This window comes from Antechinus flavipes, chromosome 6, assembly GCF_016432865.1.
Source record: "Antechinus flavipes isolate AdamAnt ecotype Samford, QLD, Australia chromosome 6, AdamAnt_v2, whole genome shotgun sequence".
NCBI lineage: Eukaryota > Metazoa > Chordata > Mammalia > Dasyuromorphia > Dasyuridae > Antechinus > Antechinus flavipes.
Window position 1 is genome coordinate 122,823,816 of NC_067403.1, and position 24,820 is coordinate 122,848,635.

Here is a 24,820-nt window from a genome sequence, read left to right on the forward strand (position 1 = left end):
GAAAGCCATATTACTGTGCATCTACATTAGTAAAGGTCATCTGCGATATGATACATATATATGCGATATATATTTAATTAACATGGTTTCTAAGCCAGCCAGAAAATGCTTTTATATTAATGGAATAACCTTGTTGCCAAAAATTAATTCTTAGTATATATATTTTAAAAGATAATTTATTCAAATAAAAATAATTTCTTTTTAAAAAGCAAATTGTATGTAATAGAGGTCCACAATTTTATATATAACCTTTTAAAGTTCTATTTGGCATGTGTGTATATGTGCATCACATACAAAATAAGAATATTAAAAAGGAATAAATTTAATGGGAAACCATGAGAAGGGAACCAAAAATGGTAAGGTAAAGTTTCCAGTAAAGGTATCTTTATCCCACAAGCAATCCCTACCCCCCCATTCCCCAGAAATATGTTGTAGAGATTTTCACTATAAAAACATAACAAATACATGTTTATGCTTGATGTACTCCTAAGAATTAATAAGAGAAACACGAAGGTAATTTTACTGGGGACAAAAATAAATGGTTTTAATGTCATCACAAAATGAAAAAAAAAGCAAAGAAAAACAAGTCAGTTTGACAGATATGGATTTCTGAGATATGATAGGAAATTTGTGAAGATTTTTTAAAAATTCATTTAAAAATTTAAAAAAAAAAAAGGAGAATGGGAAAAAGAGAATGGACAAAAGAGCTAAAAGCAGAATTGCTTAGTAATGCATTACTTTCTCAATTCAGTTGAACCTGGAGGAAACACAGGCTGAGAAGTGAGAAAAGAGGTTTTTGGAATGGTGACATTTAGGGTCACAAAAGATGAATTCTCTGTATCCAAGATAGCTCTAAATAGTATGAGAACGTACATAAAAAGAGACTTAGTATTTTTTCCCACATCTCTATAATCAAAGGCCTAACACAAAAGGGAGAAAACTTTCAGAACCTACAAAATATGATTTTTTAAAGGATGAATATGTCAGTTGATCCTCTCTGTCTTCCAGAAGCTCCAGGATCAGAAATTGGCCCAGGTTTTCCTACATAAGAATCTTTCAGGAATATTTGTGAGATTGAAATTGCTGCCTCTGCTTACCCCAAAGAAGCCTGTTACTGGCCCTTACCTTCAAACTAGTTAACTAGTCTAGTTTTTGCTCTAATGAACTACATAATTTATACCAACTCTCTCCAACCTTAGAAAACTCATTATGGATAAGTCACATACCATGAATTATTTATGTCCTTCTCTCTTTACATGAGCAAGGGTCTCTTTAACTAATAGCAGGTCATACTTTGAAGAGAAAATGGAAATACCATAGCTGAAGGACTCATCTATATTTTTGAGACATTCCAGAAAGAAAAATAAATGATTTTTCGGACTCTTTCAACCAGCTCATGCATTTGTTTGAAGACAAATATGTGAAGATTTGTTTTTTGTTTTTTTATTAATTATACCCCACCAGATAGTTGAATATTTGAATAATAAATATTTTGGCTACATAAAACATTCCCTAAAGGTCTTCTATTAGATATTAAAGGTTAATTTTAAGACACTAAAGACTAATGTTGTCGTTGTTGCCATCATCATTCAATCCTTAGCACAGAGTGCTTGGAAACAAATTATATAGTATCTATCTATATAATAGATGAAATCATTATTTTTTTTCAAAAGTAGGAATTTTTAAAAAATAATTCTGTTACATCAATCTGAAAAACGCAAGCAAAGGTTTATAATTACTATGACTTCAAAACATTAAATTTCTTTCATCTATTAACATGCAAGTAAAAATGAGATTCTTCCTAAGATTTGAGTCACTTTTCAGAATTACGTTACATGCACAGAGAGATTCAGGATGTAATATGGTCATATGCCATAATAAAACTCTATCATCTAAGAAATAAGTATATAATTCTTGAGAATCTAATTAAGGAGCAACTTGTACAGAGGCAAGAGCAGGGCCCTAAATTACATGTTTATGAAAGTTAGGTAGATATTGTATACCATTTAGCCTATTTTGGAGTCGTATCATCAGATGTTTAGTTAGCCATAGAATGATGATTTGGGGAGGAAAATGGAGCAAAACAATTCACAAAGACAGTTGATGAAAGCATAGAATTATTAATAGAAGAACACATCAACAAAACTGTGAGTTCTTGAAATACTGAAGTAGACAGCTTAGTGACTCAGTGGGCAAAACTGTGGGCACAAAGTTAGGAAGATCTGAATTCAAACCTGGTCTCAAACACTTATTGACTCTGTGATCCTGAACAAGTCACTTAATCTCTGATTGCCTCAGTTTCCTCAGATGGAAAATGAAGACCATAATGGTACCTACCCCTCAGGCTTGTTGTGAAAAGTAAATGAGATAATATTTATAAATCACTTAGTGCAGTGCCTGGAACCCAGTCGCTGTTGTTTGTCTTTCGTTCTCTAAGATGATCATCAAGGAGATGGTCCCATGACATTCAAGTGAATTGGAGAGCCATCGGGCGGGAGTGGGGTCCAGTGGCCAGTTATAGATCAGGATGACTGGAGATGGCTCTGGATGCAGTGGGGGATCTTTGTCTTTTAAAGCTAAGATTTTTAACAGGTCTCAGTTTGGTTGAGGCAACCAGTGATTAAGGCTAGGTAAGAAAGAAATAGGGGGGGAAAATGACCTTTTTTTACTGGTCAAAAAAAAAATCAATCTGGTAGGGGAAGACCTTTAGAATCTCTGGTCAACACAGCAACAAATGCTGTTTACATTCACTGTGAGAAAATCAGGATCAAAACAAACACCAAGTGGGCTTTGCCTGGGACCTTTACTGATGGATCAATGAGAGCCTTTAAGGCTTGGTCCTGGGACATGGTACAGACTTAATAAATGCCATTTCCTTTTTTCTTACTGAAATATTTTTAACATATACTATGTTTATGAGATGATAATAGCATTAAGTATTATAAAAAGTTTTTGCCTGCCTATGTTAATATTAATTTCTGGCTTTCAGATTTTGAATGCGAAGACCACAGTAGGTGCAAGATAAATATGAAATATATATTTGTTATTAAGGAACCCAGTTTTCACCATGAGCATTTTTCAGGCCTTCCTTTGCATCTCTGCTACTTTTTTCCCCCTCTAAATTCTTAAAAAACAAAACAAACTTCTTGTGTTTAACTGTGAACCTTCCTGTTTGCTTTCCTTTGGATCATTTCTAGATTATATTTTCATTTATTCTAAAATTCATCGATTTTTTTTTTTACATCTACATTTCTAGTCTGCCTTTTATTCTTTCACCCACATTCCTCTCTTTTACATCTATTTGTATGTACTTATGACCAGCCTGATTTCATTAGTATTCTTTGTGGCTGCTTAGGACTCAAGAGTATTTTATCAGAGGCATCTACCAAAAGCCAAATGTTAGCCTCTCCTAGATCTCTATTAATGTAGGAATTAATGGGAATGAACTTTAAATGGCTCATAACTTTTTCATAGAACACAAGTCAGTTCCTGGAACAGCATGAAAAATTATACACACACAAGACAAAAAGTTCAGATGACAAAATATTTTACATTGTCTCCCTCCTTGTATTAACTCAGAGAAACAGTGTTGGTGAGGAGAGGAGACTGGATGGGAGAAGTCAGTCTTTTTTGGTGGACTGGAAGGAATATGGGATCTTGAGTCAAAAAACCTAAGTTTGGACCTCTGCTGTTTCACTTTCTACACAATACAGTGGTTACCATGACCAAGCCATTTCATTTGTGTAGGCTTGTTTTCTTAGTAATAAGGTTAGATTAGATGATCTCTAAGGACTTTGGGAATAAACATTCTAATATTCTGTTTCTATTCCCACTAAGTTGCCAAATGACCAAGGAGAAAAATCTGGATCCTCAATTACCTGAAAATGAATGTGAGCATTTTAAGAAAAAAGAAAAGAGAGAGGAAGAGGAAAATTTGAAATTCAATGTAATAGCTCAACAATACAAAATATCACTTAGGTAACAAAACACTTTATATAGAATGCAGTGGATAGATAGTTCTAAAGTCCTATTGAAATTTGTAAGCCAATAGTACTAAGTAAGATATAGCAGCATTCTATGTGGAATTGCTTCCCCACATTCTCCTGGAATGCATCATAGAAAATTTTATCTAAAAATATATCTACATAATGTTTATACCTGGTGTAACTATAATGAAATGAGACTGATTTGATGTGAGAGTTGAGAAATCTATCCCATTACTTTATAGTCATACTGTGTATTGAGATAGTAAGATGGAGGACATGTAAAACAAAATCCAATAGAATAACTTGCTTTTAAATTTGAGTGATTTTAAAAGGGACAAATCTCTAAGTATACAGATACATACACATAGTTGAGATGGTTTTGTTTTTATTCTCTTCTAAAATCACAATGAGTTTTATAATGCATTCAGAAAACAGGGGAATTAGGTAACAAAAGAGAGAGAGCTCAATTATAGATGGCTCTTGGGTGTATCTAGACTAAATATTACTTAATAATTAAGAGTCTTAATGTCATATCTACTGCAGATCAAGGGTCAGCACAGTAAATTATGCAAAAATAATGATTTGGGGTCAGGAATATCACTAAATAAGATTTGAAAACTGACAGAGACAGCATACCTGTATTCATTTTGACCTTGGAGGGTTTGCTATTAAGATCTTCAGTCTTCCTGTAGGAAACAAAATTATGCATTAATTTGTTCACTAGACAAAAGGATGTGGCACAAAAAGATTCTGTTGGGGTAGTAAAGAATTAATTCCACACCAACAAATGAATGAATTAGCCCTGTTTCATAATCAGGGCTTCATTTGGACACAATTTATAATATGACAAACTGTTTAAGAACATTTTCATTTAGATTTGAAAATAGCAAGCATGATGTTCATAGTGAATGAATTTTATTTTGTAAATTTAAAATATTAGAATACTTAAATCGATAGTAGTATAAACATTTCTATATATCTAAGTAAATGTTCTATCCTCTTGTAACTAAAGCTTAACTTTTACAAAATCTAAAAATATATGAAAACTACAGTTTCTTAGCTTAATTGCATAATTCTTTAAGGTGAATAAAATTTTCTTTAGAATGAAAAGATTGTCTGATTTTTCTTGTGCAGCAAGATAACTGTATAATTATGTATGCATATATTGTATTTAATATATACTTTAATATATTTAACATATTGGACTACCTGCCATCGAGGGGAGGAGATGGGGGGAAGGAGGGAGAAAGTTCAAACAGAAAGTTTTGCAAGGGTCAGTGTGGAAAAATTATCCATGCACATGTTATGTAAATAAAAAGCTATAATAATTTTTAAAAAAAGAAAAAAAAAGGAAGGAAAAGATTATGTATTATTCTCTGAAACTGAAGGGACTCTTGGTAAGTGACTCTTTCCAAATTCTAAAAGGTACCTAAATACCTCAAAAATATTATTTGACATAGATGAGTCATTATTTCCTGGATGACTTATTCAACATGGCTTACTCTGGAATGAAGACGGTTATGAAGATGATTTATCTCTATTTTTCTTTTTTTCCAGGCCCAGGTAGAAGTGTAGAAAAGAAATGACTTCCAGAGAGACAAAGACTTTTCCATAGTTGGTTTCAGCATCTGATGCTTATGAATGCCACTGGGATAAGTACCAGTGATTTGTTGTTGTTCAGCATACACATTATAACAGAGAAAGACCATCTACTGGGAGTTCAACCTGATAAAATGGAAGAGTGTGCTAGAATAAATTCTAAGCACAGCACACCATTTAGCTTAGGTTTCTTATTCTACATTTATTACCTTTGCATATATGATGTTTTTAGGTGAGATCAAAGAAGAAATATGTGCTCTTAATTAGAAGTAAAACCAAGCAAGAGATAAGACAATAAAAGAAGCCATTTGAATCTTGCCAGTAGGCCTGTATTTTTGTGGAATTTGTTGCTTAGCCAATCCATTTATGTCCCTCCTGGATGAACATTCTATTCCATGTATGTCACAGTTCTAACTTTACTTGGATATTATAGGAAGGCAGAATTAAAATGGAAGGAAACAAGCCTAATCAACTGAAACTATAAAGGTTTTGATCGGCAAGCTTTTTTCCTCTTTTTGACAACATGTGCAATGTAGGTTAGAATGCTGCCAAGAATACTTTTGCTTGGAGTCACACAGTATCTCTCCCCGCTCCCTGCTCCTCTCCCCTTCCTCTCTCCCCCCTTCTTCCCCCCCGCCCAAGTCCTACCTAGCTTTCTTTCTCTATTACTATTATTATACTTTTCACTCTACTTTTTATACCCAGAGCTACCTTTCACCCTTTTTTTAAACATTAAGTTCACTTCCTAAGAGGAGCCTACACTGAATGGAATAAGATAACGACAATAAAACCGAAATGGACATTTATCTTGTCTTGCTTGTGCCAAGTTAAACTTTAAGATTAAACATCATGGACTGATAATGTTACAACCTAATATAAGGTACTTTAAGGTTCAGAATAAAACGATACACTGGTAGCATATTTGACTGAAAAAGGTTAGGCCAGTCATGAAGCAAGAACGAGATAACAAATGGACAGCTCCCAGAGTTACCTGAATACTCCCACAATATTAAAAGAAGCATATGAAGGAATGTTCTATGGAGGTTTTATGAATGGAAATTTAAGGAAAACATCCATAGGACAAGATGGTGCAGAGGAGATAAGACTTCTCTGTTTAAGAAAGCGGCACCTTTGTAGGTGAACACATAGTTCCACCATAACTACATAATATGATGAAGACATCCTAGAAAAAAAAGATTCAGATCTTTTTCATGTTCTCTTTTCTATCAATCCTTAGTATTCAATAAATGATGATCAATCAAGAAAATGAAAGAATAAGAATTGTCACAGTGACATTCTTCCTGATCCACTGAAGACAACACAATCAACTCATTATATAGCACAAAAATTTGGCATCATCAAACTAATTTACATTTTTCAATTCTGTAAGATCCCATAGTTTTAATCATCTACCTTGGGAATAACATGTTCCAATGTGAATGAAGATATCTCAATGCATCTCATCTTCCATAGGGGTATATAATACAAAAGTTACTATAGGATTATTCTTTGAGGAATTTACAATAAAGTTACATAAACTCAACTTGATGAACATTTATTGAGTCCTTATTATGTACAAGACCCTGGGAATACAAACAAAAATGAAAGAGTTCCTGGCCTCAAAGACCTCATGTTATAACTTTTCACACTGATTTAAGGTAATCCCCATGACAGTCAACCTCATTTAAAAAATGCTTTTCAGTATATAGAGATCAATACTGGACATTGAAAAACAGCTCTATGTTGAGTTGTTTTAATGATACTTATATTTGGAAAGGGTGCCAAAAAATAAGTCAATAGAGTAGACAGTAGCATTTCATATGGTCACATGGAAGCTGCTACAAATATTTTAATTTTAACCCAGTAGCATAACTTGCAGTATTCTTACCTTAAAGGGATAAAGAAAATGGAAAAGAAAAATCTCAAGGGGATTGTTACTAAATCAGAGCCAACTTCTAAAATTAAAGATCAGATAAAATTCACAGGACCAGCAATTTAGCAATGAAGGTCTTTAAGAACACACCTTCAATTCTACTCCATTACTTTAAAAACTAAAACGTGGCTTTAAGTTCTAATAACTGATTAAAAAAGCGAGAGAGAAACAGAGAGAGGGAGAGAAATTTATAGGCTTCTATAATTTAAAGGAATCTTAGAGAACACCTAGTCTAAACCTGTAATTTTGAATTATAGGTTTAGACTAGGTGTTCTCTAAGATTCTCTAAGATGAGGAAATGCAGGATCTGTGACTTGCCCAAGGTTCTACAGTTAATAATTTATAATGTTGGGATTAGAAGCCATACCTCCAGATTCCTGGTTTCAACATTTGTTTTTACAGTTACTCCTCACTTTTTCTTGTTTGAATACCAGTAGAAGTATTTTCAAAAGATCTGACATTACAAAGGAAAATACCATTCCAAGATGCTACCCAATCTTTCTTATCTTTTCTTCTTTAAGTTAATGTACCCTTTGCCTTAGAAAAAGAATTTGTATGGGTTTCTCAATTTCAGATTGTCTAAGATGTCAGAATGTGAAATAACCAAGTTGCTAGTCAAGTATAAAAATACTTTCCCACCCACAAAAAAGCATTGTTTTGTGTGGACCCTTAAGAAGGGCCTAACTTGAAAGGAAAAGACTGTTCTTAGGTGACTGATAAAAATTCATGAATTCTATTTATACTAAAACCATCAACAAATCCACCACTGAGAAATCTCTCCAGACAATTTGAAACCCAAGTAAGTTCAATCTCTTTTGTTAGGCACTGATAAAGTGTCTTTGATTGTAAGGCTAAGCTTGCATAACAACCACAAATTATTCTGGAAAGCTTCAAATTCCTCGAGTGTTTTCATGCTGCTAGAGGAGATGGCGTTTCAAGTATTTCCTTAGCTTGGAACTAGGCAGTTCCATGAAGAAAAGCTGAAAATACCCGGACCTCCTTGACTCTCAGTCTTGTCCTAACTGCAAAGTACATTGGGGGTGTCCAAGAGTGTTCATGCAAATGGTTCTGGGGCTCTGATTTCCCTAATTAGATTGAGTTCTTGCCAATTTTCAGTGAGTTCTTTTTAAGCTTATTTATAAAGGTTTTAATAGGGCTTGAGCACTTTAAGGCCAAAATTGGCTAAGGGTGATAAGCTGCCTTGTGAAAAAATGTACAGCTCTGGAATCAGACATTTGGCTGCTCACATTTGGTTGTCAATATGGTATCCCATAACCAGGCCTATGAGCTAATGGCATTATAGAATATATGATACCAGTATACTTTCCTCTTAAGCACCCACTCGGAGCAATATTCATTGGCCCATTTGTGTTCCATTTATGCCCGATTATGTCATTTTCTTAATGAAAATTAATAGAATCTGAAGTCATAACGATCTATAAATATGTAAAGTCAAGTTTAGTCTCAGTGCAGGTGAACATCAGATGAAACTATTTTTCATTGTAGATTTTATCTCAGGAAAGTGCTACAGCTATTAAGATACATGGGACAACACAGGTCATCTAGTCCAATTCCCTCATTTTCTAGGTAAGAAAGCTGTGGCTCAGGAATTAAATTAGAAATTAGGTTAGAATTATAAGACTGTAGAACTAAAGGTAGAAGGAACAAAAAAAAATCCATCTAGTCCAGTCTTCTCCAGATGAAGGGGCTGAGTAAGGTCCAGGGAAAATATAATAAAATTAGCATTAGAGGTAAAATTTTAATCCAGATCCTCTGACTCCAGATCTGGGGCTCTTAAACTGTCCTGATATATTTTTGTGGTATCATTTCAGTTATATCCAACTCTCTTTGACCCCATTTGGGATTTTTTCAGCAAAGATTTAGATATAGTTTGTTATTTCCTTCTCTAACTCATTTTATAGATGAGGAAACTGAGGCAAAGAGGGTTAAGTGACTTGCCCTGCATCACACAGCTAGTACATGTCAAAAGCTGATGCATACTCACCTGAATGAGTCTTCCTAACTTCAGGTGCAGCACTCTATCCACTGTACTGCCTAGCTATCTTTTCTGAAAGATTAGCTCTGTTTTATTTTAACTTTTAAGTGATATGCAAAACCCTAAATTTAAGTAGTCAATTTATTTCTTACCCTGAAAAACTAGAAGTATTCATAAATGTCATTTTATTCTATTTTTTAAATGATGTTCAGATAACTTGATTTATATTGTCAAAGGTAGCTTTTAGTCACTGGTTCTACCCCAGACAATATTTTGTCTGACCTTATCTTAGAAAATAAAGTGTTCTGCCTTTAAAATGGTTCTTCTAATTCAGTTCTCCGTGCACAAGAAATTTTCCTTTCTACTTTGTATATCATCTCTCAGAGCTGGCAAGCACATGTGACAGCTGACTCTGACACTCTTATTTCTCACTTAATAGGTAACACTGAAAAGCACCATACATAGAGCTTATGGACCAAAGTTATGTTCCTGGGAGAAAGCCCAGAAATACATACAGCTAGCAACAAAGTTGATAGAACCCAGGTTTAAGTATGAACGGTTGCCAACCACCAAGAGCCCTCTGAATGTTAACCCTTATCATTATGGAACTACTAATGCCTAAAAAAATTAGATCCATAGTGTTTAGAATCTAAATCATCTCAAACATTTTCATATAAATGCTTGTTTGGTTATGTATTGATTCAGTCATTCCATATCACTCCTATGAAAAATTATTGCTATGAATGAGGAAGTATCAAAAAAGATTACATAATTTCAAGTCCCCTCCACAACCTGGTCACATTCTTTCAGATGCTCACCAACGAATCAATATGCTTTCTTTTTGAAAAATCTCAATATTTTACTTTTCCTCAAAAATATGTAAAAACAATTTTAACTTTTTTTTCAAATTCTGAGCCTCAAATTTTCTCCTTCCTTCCCCTTTCCCAAGTGAGAAGGCAAGCAACTTGACAAAATCCCCAAGAAAAATAAAGAAAAGGCATCTTTTTGTTTGTATTTTATTTTTATTGTATTTTATTTATTTTATTTCACAGAATGACTTACATGGAAATGTATTTTGCATGACTATACATATATGATCTGTGTCAAATTGCTCGACCAGTTCTTTCTTTGGAAATGAAAAGGACTTTTCATCATAAGTCTTATACAACTGTCTTAGATCATTGTATTGCTGAGAATTACTACTATTCATAGTAGACCATCATAAAATATTGCTATTACTGTGTACAATGTTCTCCTGGTTCTGCTCATTTCTCTTTGCATCAGCTCAAGTAAATCTTTCCCGATTTTTCTGAGGGCATGGTGCTTAGAATTTTTTTGAAGACCAATAGTATTCCATCTACAATCACATATAACTTATTCAACCATTCCCCAATTGATGAACATACCCTCAATTTTCAATTCTTTGCCCACTACTAATAAGCCTGCTATAGTTTTGTACTTATAGATCCTTTTCCTTTTCCTCTTTTTTTTACTCTCTTTGGGATACAGACTCAGTAGTGATATTTCTTTGTCAAAGGGTATACATGGTTTCATAGCCCTGTAGACATAGTTCCAAATTGCTTTCTGGAACGGATGAATCAGTATACAACTTCATCAAGAGTATATTAGTGTTTTTATTTTTCCTATATCCCTTCCAACGTTTTGTCATTTTCCCTTTCTGTCATATTAGCTAATCTGACAGATGTGAAGTAGTAGTTGAGAGTTGTTTATATTTGCCTTTCTCTCATCAAAAGTAATTTAGAGCAACTTTTTCCAATACCTATATGAATTTTGATTACTTTGAAAACGTTCTTATCCTTTGACCATATGCCATATGCCAATTGAGGAATGACTCTTATTTCTATAAATTTGACTCAGTTTTCTATGTTTTACTTTATCCATTCCCCCCATAAGCTCTCAAAAACTTTGTTTTGCTTCTGACTTTTACCTCTCCTCAAATGACCCTCCCTTGTAACAGACCAGCGCCACCTCCACTTCTCTTATTCCCTTCCTTTTCTACTTTCTTCTATGGCAAGATAGATTTCTAAGCCCCACTAAGTATGCATATTATTCCCTCTCTGACCCAATTCTGATGAGAGTAAGATTCATATGCTCCTCTTCCTATTTTCCCCAATTCTTTCTTCTACTGTAATATATCCTTGAAGTCTCTTTTATGTCAGTTAATTTATCCTATTATACCTCTTCCTTCCTTTTCTTTCTCATTCACCAATAAAAAAAATTTTTTTAGATAATCATAGCATTGTATTCAAACTCACACCTCTGCTTTCCATGTATACTCCTTTGAACTACCCTAATCATGAGCAAATTTTTAGGAGTTATAAATATCTTTTTTTTCCATGTAGGAATATAAACAGTTTAACTTTATTGAAGTCCTTATGATTTCTCTTTCCTGTTTACCTTTTTATGCTTCTTTTGCATCTTGTATTTGAAAGTAAAAATTTTCTATTTATGGTCTCAGGAATGTGTGAAACTCTTCTATTTCAGTGAATATACATTTTCCTCCCTGAAAGATTGCATTCAGTTTTGCTGGATAGCTGATTCAATGATGTAATCATAGCTCTTTTGTTTTCCAGAATATTATATTCCAAGCCCTCCAATCCTTTAATGTAGAAGCAGCTAAATCTTGTGTTATCTAGACTGTGACTCCATGATATGTGAATTGTTTCTTTCTAGGTGCTTGCAGTAGTCTATCCTTAACTTAATCATTCTGCAATTTGACTATTCCTTGGAGTTTTCATTTTGGGGCTCTCTTTCAGGAGATGATCAGTGGATTCTTTCCATTTCCCCTTTTTTTCTGGTTTTAGACTATCAGGACAGTTTTCTTTGATAATTTCTTGAAAGATGATGTCTAGACTTTTTTTGCAATCATAACTTTTAGTAGTCTAGTAATTCTTAAATTATCTCTTCTGAATCTATTTTCCAGGTTAGTTGTTTATCCAGTGAGATATTTCTCATTTTTTCCCTTTTTTCATTCTTTTGATTTTGTTTGTTTCTTGATGTTTCATAAAGTCATTAGCTTCCACGTGCCCAATTCCAACTTTTAAGGAATTATTTTCTTCAGTGAGCTTTTGTATCTCTTTTTCAATTTGGCCAATTCTAACTTCAGGAATTCTTCTCTTCAGTGAATTTTGTATATCTTCTTCCATTTGGCCAATTCTGCTTGTCAAGCATTTTTCTCTTCATGGGATTTTTGGGTCTATTCTGTTTTTTAAGGTATTATTATTTTTTTCAATAATTTTTGTGTGACTCCTTTACCAAGTTTGCAGTTAACTTTTTTTTCATAATTTTTTTGGTATCAATCTCAGTTCTCTTCTCAATTTTTCCTAAACCTATCTTACTTGATTTTAAAAATTATTTTTCACTCAAAGAAAGAACACTGGGAAATGAATGTAAATTGACTGCATTTTTGTTTTTCTTCTTGGGTTATTTATACCTTCGGAATCCAATTCTCTCTGTGCAACAAGAGAACTGTTCAGTTCTGCACACATATATTGTATCTAGGATATGTTGTAATCTATTTACCATGAATAGGACTGCCTGCCATCTGGGGAAGGGGGTAAAGGGAGGGGGGGGAAAAATCGGAACAGAAGTGAATGCAAGGGATAATGTTGTAAAAAATTACTCTGGCATGGGTTCTGTCAATAAAAAGTTAAAAAAAAAAAGAAAAAAATTATTTTTGTCCTTTTTCATGGTCTAAAACCAATTCATATTTTTCTCTGAGTCTATGGATGCAGGAATTTTGGCTTTATTGCCTTCTTTGGAATGACTGTTTTGATCTTCCTTATCATCATAATTACTTTCTATAATCAGAGATTCTTCCCTGTTGTTTGCTCATTTCCCAGACTACTTCAAAAAAAGGCAGACAATGAATAAGCCAATGACACCAATCACTTGTCCTCTAGCTTGATTTTGGTTAGTGCTATAGAATCTCAAGAAAGGCAAGAGATGAAGGCCTCTCCTGTACCAGTTGACTGGAAGAACCCTCTCCTTTGAGATCCTCCTATCTATTACATATCTATCACTATCTTGTCTTCTGCATCAGAATAGGAGGTCCTTGAGCATAAAGGACGTTTTGAATTTACTATTAAGTCCTCTCTTCTGTAACTAAATATTGCCAATCCCTATATAGGAATTACTTAAAAGTCTCTTTAATTGATAGATAATTTTTCCTCATTTTTATAATCTAAAACAAAGGACAAGGAAAACAGACACCTTCAAAATGCATGGGAAACTTATGTGGAACAAATTGCAAAAGATAAGATTGTAGTAGCTGCCACTTCTACTTAGCTCAAATGGACATTTTACCTTTTTATTCAACAGTTGTTGTTCAGTTATTTCTTAGCCTTCATGACCCTAATTTGGGATTTTATTGGCAAAGATATTGAAGTCATTTGCTATTTCGTTCTTTAGCTATTTTTACAAAAGAGAAACTGAGGCAAATGGGGGTAAGTGACTTGCCTAAGGTCACAAAGTTAGAAAGTGTTTAAGGCCAGATTTGAATTTAGGAAAATGAATCTTCCAAGTTTTAGGTCTGGGTGTTCTGTGCCCCTTAGTTGCCCTTTTTTAACAGTACATTAGATATTATAACACCTCAGCTATTATAATACAGTGCTTTATAATAACATATAATAGTATAGTAATATGTATAATAGTGACAGTATAGTGCAATAACTTTGCAGTTGTTTTTTCCCCAGAAAATCCTATGAGTTGTCATTCTAAATAGTATGATCACAATTGTGATTCCTCATTCACTAATGAGGAAATTGAAGTTCAAGAAAGGGAAGGAGACTTGCTCTATGATGCCCCACAATGGAATGGAAAACACATGGAATTTGGGGTTAGGCCACCTCAGTTTAAATTCTAGCTTTGTTATTTACTATTTTTGTGACTTAACTATTAACTGTTTCCTCATGTAAAATTGGATGATTTCTAATATTCCATCTAGCTCTAGGTCCAACCATTCCACGAGTCTAAGAGATGCTCCCTAAAAGGGTCTGTTCATGGCCTTCTTCACCTCTCTTAATCTTTATTGACAAATTCATACATTCCCATGGCTTCAGCTATTATTGCTACAAAAGCAACTCAAATATCTATTTCCAATTCTAGCTTCTCTTCTTAACTCCAGACTTGCACTTCCAAGTGCTTATGAATCTTTTTTTCTCTTTATCTAGGAATTCCAATGATACTTTGATTAAACATATGCAAAATATAGGGAGAAAAAAGGGGGATGAAAAATTCATATTATATAGATTATGGCTGGATAGGCAATAACTGAATCTACGTGAAGATATCTATATCTCCATGTAGATATAAATATGTGTATATTTCTCTCTGTCTGTATATATATATGTGTGTGTATACATATATACACACATATATCTTGAACAAAAGGATGCAGGGAGAGGATGAATTGGATTCAGAATTGAAGACTACCAGGAATGCAAACTGGAATGTAGTTGGAAAATGGTCCCATTCTCTTAATTAGAGGTTACCTAATATAGTCTTATCAATTTTGTAGTTGTTTAGTTGTTCAATTATGTTGGGACCCAATATGGAATTACCTTAGTGAAGATACTGGAAGTTAAATGACTTGTCCAGTATCATATAGCTGTTGAATGTCTAAGGCTATTTTTGATCTCAAGTCTTATGAATTCCAAGTTCATCTTGCTTGCCTGGTCCTATAAATACCCTACCACTATTTAAAACACAAAGGAGATAATTATGGGAGGATTTCAGGCAGAAGCTCTATGACCACTTGCTGGAGAGATTAGAGAAAGGAACAGATAATATTACTTCTGAAAATAAATTTAATTTCCAGCCTTCAGGATCTTTCTTATGGGTTAGTGGCCCCCATTTCTATGTGATTTTGAAAACACTGTTCTAAATTATCTCGATCATTTAGGAACACTGGAAGAAGGGAGATATGTTGCATTGACAATCATGAAGTATTAGAAGAGAGATTAATCTTTCTAATATGTGGAAGGATCATTTATAGGTTATTAGTGGAAATATTAATGGACAAAGATTATATACAAAACCAGTGAAGAATTAACCACACTGACTGGACCATAGATCCATCTAAGTATATGAAGAGGATATTGCTATTTTAAAAGGGAAAGCTTGGATAAAATTGATGAACATGAATGGCATTTTAAGCACCAGTAGAGAGATAGGTAAAGAGGCCATTCTGATGCCCTACAAAACAGACATGCAAGATATGGTTGTTTCATATGTAGGTGAATTATCATTACAGATCTCAAGGTTTCAGTTATTCATAGGTTTAGGTAGCTAAAGTCAAAGGTGATAAAAATGTAACTAGTGGAAATTGGAAAACTTAGTAAAAATATTTATAGCTAATAATAGTTTGTGGAAGAACCTTGAGATATGGCACAAAAGAAACAAATAACTCACAAGAGTGATTTAAAATTTACAAAACATAATCATTCCCTACAATACTCAGAAGTAGGATAATTCTTACTATAATCACTTCATAGGTGAGAAAAGACAGATCACACTAGGATAAAGTAGAAAAGTGCCAAAGCTAAGAATCAATCCTAGGTTGCTGGATGGGTGTGAAGGATGGAATGCTGGACCTGGAGTCAGGAAAACTTGAGTTCAAATCCCATAAAGTACCTTGTAAATCTTTAAGTGCTATGTAATAATAATACTAATATATATATATAGCATTGTAAGATTTGCATAGCATTTTACAAATATTATTTCAATTTATCCTCATAATGATTCATAATGGTTATTATTGCTATTTTGCAGATGAGGAAATTGAAGTAAATAGAGGCTAAGTGATTTTCCAAGAATCACACAGCTAGTAAGTGTTAAAGTGAGATTTGAACTCAGAACTTCCTGGCCCCAGTCCTGACTCTCTATCTACTGTACCACTTAGTCATACAGATACCAGCTATTATTCTTATTCCACATTGCATGCTCTTTGCACTGTGGCATGCTGGTTTCTATTTCTACTAAGTGAACCAATTTGATTTCATCTATAAAGATCTTATTGAGGTGTCTAGATGCGATACTTTAATCTAACACCTTTATTATGAATAAGGAAAATTGGGTGTTCTGCTCCCAAGAGGGAGATTGATTGCTTTAGGTCACCAGTATTATCTGTTCTGTAAACAAGCCTTCCACTACATATGACATCCCAGTGGAAGGAAACCAAGAGTGCAAACTGGCCATTTATTCTTTCCTACGGGTAGGAAGATGATGCAAATTGCCATGCCTTTTCTCCATTCTGAATATGGTTAAAATAAAATTTGAAGAATGCATCCCCCCCAACAATACCAAAAAGGACGTCAGTTTCTTTGTCATCTTCAAAAATGTAAGTAGTCTAGAAATATGCTTCAACTTTGAAGAAGGCATTTCAGTGCCATTTTGTGCAAATGTTCTAAAGTAACCTGGATTTATGCTAAACATCCACAGGATGACAGTTGGGTAATACTTGAAACCAAAAACTTCAATAACCTCCTAAGACAAGACTGAATTTAAGACACCTGATATCCAAACAAGGTTTCTTCATACTGTAGGGTTTTTGTTTGTTTGTTTGTTTGTTTTGTTTAAAAAAAAAAAATTGGTTCAGATCTCTGGCCAAAGAGAAAATGAGAAGTAGCCTGACCTAGAACCAACTGTCTTTCAAGTGACTTAATTCTGTGAACCCCTACAAAGTGAAATGGAGTGTGATAGTTATGGACTTTCTGTTAAGTAAAATGTCAACCAAACTGACCTGGCTTCCAAGTGTTTATGAAATTTGACATATTCCCTCACTTTTATGCCTAATATAGTCCTGCGAATATCTTGCCACTATTTAAAGCAAGGACTGCAACCTCTCTACCATAAAGAGGCAAAGAAAACAAAAGAAAAAAATTGTTTTGAAGAGTTAAAACTCATACAGCCATAGATTTTGTACATCATGAGTATTTATTATAAAACAAAATATTAGAGTTGGAAAAGCATTTTAGAAAGCTAATCCCCTTCTTCCATTTTTCTATGAGGAAAGTGAAAAGGAAAATGACTTGCTGAGGATCATAGAATATTTTCTGGGGGAGGCATTCAGGGTCAAATGACTTACTCATGATCACATAGCTACTAAGTGACTCATGCTGGATTTGAACTCAGGACCTTCTGACTCCAGGGCCAGTGCTTTGTAGCACAAGTTATTATATTATTTTTTTTTTTCTGGTTGTTGTTGTTTAGATCCCATTTGGAGGTTTTCATGGCAGAGATAGTGGGTTGCCATTTCCTTCTCCAGCTCATTTTACATATGAGAAACTAAGACAAACAGGATTAAGTGACTTGACCAGGGTCACATAGGTAGTAAATGTCTAATACTAGCTTTTGAATTCAAGAAGATGAGTCTTCCTGATTTCCTAACTCCAGGATCGAGGCTCCATATACCGCACCATCTAACTCTTAAATCTCAAAGCAGTAAATATCCATTAGTGTATTTCCATTCATTTTTTCATGTTATTATTTTTCTTTCCAACTCCATAAAAACCCAATTCCATTGAGATTTCTTACAGTGATTCCTTAGCCAGCTTGGTTAGATTTTACTTTGCTCTTTCATGTCTGCATTTTTATTCCATTATTTCAATCACCATATTGTCTCTATTTTCATTTCAAATCTAAGTTTTAGAATCCCCCACAAAACAGATACCTATGTGATTTCTGAACAGTCTCCCTTGCTGCTGCCCACAGTAAATCAATGTAGCATAAAGCCTTTTGCCCAGACACAGTTTGGCCACTCTCCTCTGTGTAGAATTTCCACTGGGGCAAAGTGCATGGTGAAGGAACATGGTGAAGAATGAGTAATTCTGGGGTTCAAATCCTCACTCTAATAGATACTGTGTGACCTTGGGTAAGTTCAGATCTTAAGGTACAGCCAAGTTGCCAATCTGCATAGAGAGTGTTTATACACTAAGAATTGCTTCCAGAGGTCCTCAAATTTTTTAAATAGGGGTCCAGTTTACTGTCCTCATATTGTTGGAGGGCCAGACTATAGTAAAAACAAAAACTTTGTTTTGTGGGCCTTTAAATAAAGAAACTTCATAGCCCTGGGTGAAGGGAATAAACATCCTCAACTGCTGCATCTGGCCCTCGGGCCGTAGTTTGAGGACCCCTGGTACACAATGAAATCACAGATATGGTAGTCCCCACCCCCAGAGACTGCTGCTGCCACAGGTGGTGATCACAAATTAAGACAATGTAGAATGGATGGAAGCCACTCAAAAATTGCAATAAAATAAAACAACAGGATGCTGGTGAAGACTGAACCTTGTTGGACAATTAAGAATCAAAATTCTGTCTTTATTAGTTTTCTTCTCATTATTTTTAAAAGTAGGGTGGGAGAATTTTCCCAATTGTGCCAGAATTTTTACTGATAATTGCTACATTTCTGAGTTACAAATATGTGGCCCTTAGTTGTATGAGGTTGCTACAATGCATGACAGAAGCATGATGGGAAGGTTTGAAGTTAACATACACATAGTTCCATAACTAGATAGCATTAAAATTGAGATCTGAGTTCATTTCTTCTGGCTGTGAACCTATAACTATCCTTTCCATAGTGAAATCTCAGAATCAGAGAAGTATTGGAAGGGCCCTCAGCAACCATCTGTTTCAACCTATAATGAACTAAGGTACCCTTCTCCAATATCTCCATCAAATGGTCAAGCCCCTGCTTGAAGTCCTCCAATTAGGAGAAAGCCACTATCTCCCATGCCATCCTCTCTCTATTTTTGGATCATTATACTGAAAATTTTTTTCTTTACAATGAATCTAAGTGCTCCTCTTTTCAATTTCCAGAAGTGCTTTTGGTGTTATCACTTACAACCAAATAAAACAGCACTCGGATTTCTTCCATAGGACAGCTCTTTAAATTATTAAAGACCATCATACTCTGAACTCCTCATACCTTCTCTTCTTCAGTGAAACAGTATCAATTTTTTTTTTTTTGCCAGTCTTTGTTTAGCATGTGGCTAGTTTTTTTCACCATTGTGGTTATTTTCTTATAGAAGAAATCCAGTTGCTCTTCCCTAATAAATGGTACCCAGGGAAAGCTAAGTGGTACAGTGGATAGAGCACCAGCCTTGGAGTCAGGAGGGCCCAAGTTCAAATCTAGTTTAAGCTATATAACTCTGGCTAACCCCAACTGCCTAAAATAAATAAATTAATGAAGTGTGGTATCCAGAAATGAATCCTTAGCTCAGATAGGGTCTGATTAGGGCAAAGTAAAATAGAATTTGTTCTTTCCCCATTGGAGGCACTGTGCCTTTCAATTGGGTCTAAAATAGCAAAAGTTTTTTTCTTTTGGATTGTCAAGTCGTAATTGACTCATATTGACCCCGGAGCCCATTAAAAACCCCAGATCCTCACCCATCCCACCCTACCATTTCCTGTTAAGTACATCATAGGAAACACTTTTTTCTTACCACTGGAAGGTTTCAACTTTAGGCTGGATGACCTGTCAGATATATTATAGATGGAATTGCTGAGAAAAAGATCTATTTAGTGACCTTTAAGGTTCATTATATGACAATTAAAGAGTGTAATATTATAACACATTCTATATGATATCATATAGAATAAAAATCCTATTGCTTGCTTTCTCATTTGCTCTAGACAACTTAGTGCTGCTCCATATCCTCTGCTAAAAACTCATCTTTCCTACAAAGGTAGAGAACAGAGACCTTTAGAGGTCACAATCAGAAGCATTTGAGATGAAATTTCAAAACAAATACAATATTTATACTTTGGGTCTCTTATGTCTTTAGTGGGACTACATGAACTCTAAGATTCCTCCCAGATATGGAATTCTGATCCTGTAAAAGACATGGCATTCAATAAATATTTACTGTCTATCTTGCTCAAAGAGCAGCTGAGTAATATAATAGATAAACTATAGGGCCTGGAGATAGGAAGACTTGTCTTGGGTTTTAAATCTGCCTCAGAAATTACAAGCTACTTAATACTGTTTGCTTTAGTTTCCTTACCTGTAAAATGAGCTGGAAAAGAAAATAGCAAACTGTTCCAGTATCTTTACAAAAAACAAAACAAAAACAAAACCACACACACACATACACACACACACACACACACACACACACACACACACACACACACACTACCACCACCACCACCACCACCACAAAACAAAACAAAATAAAACAAAAAATCCAAATGGAATCATGACTGAATAACAACCAAAAAAGGTGTTAACTGGATTCCCTTCCAGATCAAAATTTTTTAAAAAAATTCTAAGTCCATTGGAAAAAGAACATAATCAAAGGAGAAAAATCCTGGCTGTATTTGAAGAATAACATTCTTTAGAATTGCTCATAATTTAAAGGACAAACCTGTGATTCTCAAAACATATTTAATGATGTTTACTTTTAAAAACTCAAAGATTGAAAGATATAGGTATGCTGAATGCCTTCATATATTTTAATAGCAATCTCTCACTTATTGAATCAGCCAAATCATCTCTTGTTAAGTTGAAATTGTGCCTGATCAGCACAAAACAAAACTGGTAGCAATTTTCGTGCAGATTATCAGCATGTAGTTTCTTTAACTATTACTAAAAATATTACTATCTGATCTCTAAATAAATACAAAATATTGAGACAGCATTACACAGTGGATAGAGACTTGAGTACTAATTCTAGTCCCTCTATTTATTATCTGTGTAGTCTGGGGTATATTACTTATAATAACAATTAGTATTTAAAGGTGCTTTGTAAATATTATAGGCCTCAGTTTTCTTATCTGTAAAATGGCACAGAAGAAATGATTTCTGAGGTCTTTCCAAGTCTGATATCTACGATGCTGATTTGCAACAATATCACACAGCCTGCCTTTCAGAAGAAGAAAGGAAGTAAAAATCACGGGATCAGCATTCTTATTTGACAAAACTTAATTTTTTTGCCTTCATTGAATAGCTATTTACAAAGGCATTACATTATAAAATCTTAATAAATTAAATAAAATAAAAAAGATTATCTGAATTAATGGAAAACTATGAAGTATAGAATATTTGTAAAGAAGAAATTTTATTACATTTCTGTGTGTAATTTAATTATAATAAAAAAACAGAAATCCTAGAGGTAGAGGTTAATGACGGGATAAAAAGAAAAAACAACCATTTGTGTCTAGCATTTTGATTTACCTGAAATTAATTTTTCAAAGTTCTTTTAAAAAAAGATCTTTGTTTTTATTATGAGGCTTAATTAAAAAGTCTTATTTATATTCCATTTCTGCCTAGTTTCCTTTTTTTTTCATTCAATCTTTCATATAGTCTAAACTTTGGCCTAATGTCTATCAAAATTTTCATAAATGATGAATTAGTGGGATCTAATTTTAGTACTAGTGACATTATTTATTTTAATTTCATTATTTAAAAACAATAAATCTGCTGAACAGAGATTTGACTGGCCCAGTCTCCAACCTGGCAGACAAAATTCTCTCCAAAGTGAGAAAATCTTGAGGGAAATAAAACATTAATGAAGTTTATGTAATTTCTAACTTCAACAAAGTTTAAAGTTCATTGTTTTGTACTAGAATGCATACAAATTGAATAAAAGTGTTTTTTTAACATAGATAATCTGTTCAGATATTATCTAATATACAATAAATTTGCTATGTTTAAACTACTAAATCAACAATATAAAAAGTACTAATAATTAGGGCCTTCTAAATGTATTCATGAAAGTTTCTTTAATTCTTGGATACAAGCATGATTTATATATATGTAAGTCGCTTATTTTTCTAAAACTTCATTCCTAAAGACAGTGATTTCAATTTGTAAACTGTCTCAAATGCAATTTCCAGATGTAGAAGGTTCTACAATCTCTTATACAGAATGTATTTTAAAAAGGGGTTTAAACAAATTTAAAGGCATCTTAATAAAGTGTACATATAAAAACGCTGACATTTATAAATATAGATTACTGTAGTCAGTTTTATCACTGTGAATTTCAAGACCCACCCCCACCCCCCTATCTCCAATGTCTTATTGAACTTTTCAGATTGAATATTCTAAAAATAGCTCAAATTTGGCATGTCCCAAACTGAACTCATTATCTTTCTTACAGTAATCTTTCCTCTTCCTAACCTATTTTTGTCAATAATCCACCATCCTTCCATTCTCCCAGGTGGGTAACCCCAGCATTATCCTCAACTGAATACCTCACTCTCCTTCATCCCAACATATCCCATCATTTGTCAAATCTTGTTACTTCTACCAGTGTAACATCTCTTGCATCTCTTGTTTCTCTCTCCTCTCACTAAAGCTCACTGCTTTAGTTTACATATCAATCATCTCTTGCAAAGGTTATTCCAACAGGTATCTAATTGGTCTCTCACCTCAAATCTCTCTGCATTTCACTCCATCCTTCACACTGAGGCTAAAGTAATTTTCCTTAAATACAGATATGACCATGTAATTTCTCTACTCAATCAATTCCAGTGGCTCCCTATTGCTTTCTGGATTAAACAGAAAACTCTGTTCAGCTTTTAAAGGCCTTCATGACCTAATCTCTACATTTCTGTCTCATTGGACATCACTTCCCCTTCCACACTTGGGTTTTCTCTCCATTCCCACAGAACAATATATACCCATCTTTGATTTTAATGTCTTTGCTTTCCTATCTCCCATTCCTTGAATGCAATCTCCTTACTTTCATATTACAGAATCCCTCTCTTCCTTCAAGAGGCAGATGAAGCTCTTTCTACACAGGGTTTTCCTGATCTCCTAATTGCTAGTGCTTTTCTTCCTAAACTACTTTGTATCACATTATCTTTTATTTTACTTATTTTCTTTTTATTTATCCAATATATGCTTACATAAGGTCTTGACGGTTTTTCTATCAGTATGTAAGCTCCCTTTAAGTAGAAATTATTGAATTCTTTGCATTTGTATCTTCAGTGCCTAAAGACATGACCTGCTACCTAGTAAGTACTAATAATAGTAAAATAAGCACTAAAAGTAAGTAATAAATCTTTGTTGATCAATGTGTTAAATCCAATCTCTGGCATTAGTCATGTCTCATATACACATGCATGTATACATCCTATTGAAACAATTATAACAAAGAGAGAATGCAAACAAACAATCAAATTGGCTGTGTAAGCAACATAAGTGGATGTTTCTGTGCTTTCAGTTAAAAACATTCCTAAGCTGGAGGGATGAATTTGAAACCCAAGACATGTAAGTAATTTATTAAATGCCTACTATGAAAAGATATCTGAAACTCTGTGACCTGTCTACTGGAGGGAGCACTCATATGAGTCACAAAGTCACTACAGCCTTGAATTGGGACAAACTCAATTTCATTCTTTCAGAGAGTTAAAAACCATATAGGAAGAGTGAGAAGCTGGGAATAAAGATAAATGTTGTATAAATTAGAATAAGTGATTTATGCTTAATGAAAGGATCAAATTTTAGACTCCATGGAAGAATCACTAGTAGAAAGGAAAAATCAAGGTTTTACCAAAGCAGATGGAATTTCAAGATTATATGGTAAACAGATATTAGGAGGAAAGCCATTTTACTCAAGCATAGGTAAATAATTAGAAGATGGGAAACACATATATATGTGACATTCTGTATTAAGTCATTCTTAAAAGCGCTAAGCAGTTGATAGTGAAGATTTTGAATATTTATGACCCTAAGATGTATTATAATCCCTTTGATGATTTTTTTGTTGTTACTGATAAATGTAGCCCTGAAAGTAAGACTACATCTTGTTGACATACCCTCTCTATAAAGAGGACTTTCACATCTTGTGCCTGCTTAGCATTCAAATAACTAAAGGTCGAAGTAATAGGCTTTACATATAGTACATCCGTCACTCTCTTTTAACTACAAAATGTGAAAGACGCCAGATGGATAAGTGAAATTCTGATTATAATTGCAAGAACACTCAACTGAAACAACATTTTTTTAGTCAGTGGAATCTGCATTACAAATGAATTTTCCTTATGTATTTGGCAAAATATTGATGCTATTGTTCTTTTGGGGGTTCCTCTCCCCCAACTCTGGAATCTTTCCACACATCACCTCTCAGATTCCCCTCTCTCTTTTCCCTAGGCTATTAAAAAAAAAGGTTAAATGTTTTCTCAGTGGGACTTTATTAAAATATAAATATAATGCTCTAGTGATAGTCAAACTCATATAGAAACTGATAATGATGCCATCCATAAGAATCACTGCAAAGTACATGTTAACTAGTTTAATCACTCATTAACATTATCTCTGTTTTATTGTATTTTAAT

At 33.9% G+C, this 24,820-nt stretch overlaps 1 protein-coding gene across 2 annotated transcripts in view; it reads right to left on the bottom strand.

Annotated features, from left to right (window-relative positions):
* SORBS2 (sorbin and SH3 domain containing 2) overlaps nt 1-4,672 on the bottom strand; it is a 126,881-nt gene extending 122,209 nt beyond the window's left edge. For both annotated transcript variants that reach the window (XM_051967682.1, XM_051967685.1), the window contains exon 1: nt 4,623-4,672. In XM_051967682.1, the coding sequence (XP_051823642.1) occupies nt 4,623-4,632 (10 nt within the window). In that variant the 5' untranslated portion in view covers nt 4,633-4,672. The remainder of the gene's footprint in view (nt 1-4,622) is intronic.
* Between the last annotated feature and the right edge of the window lie 20,148 nt (nt 4,673-24,820).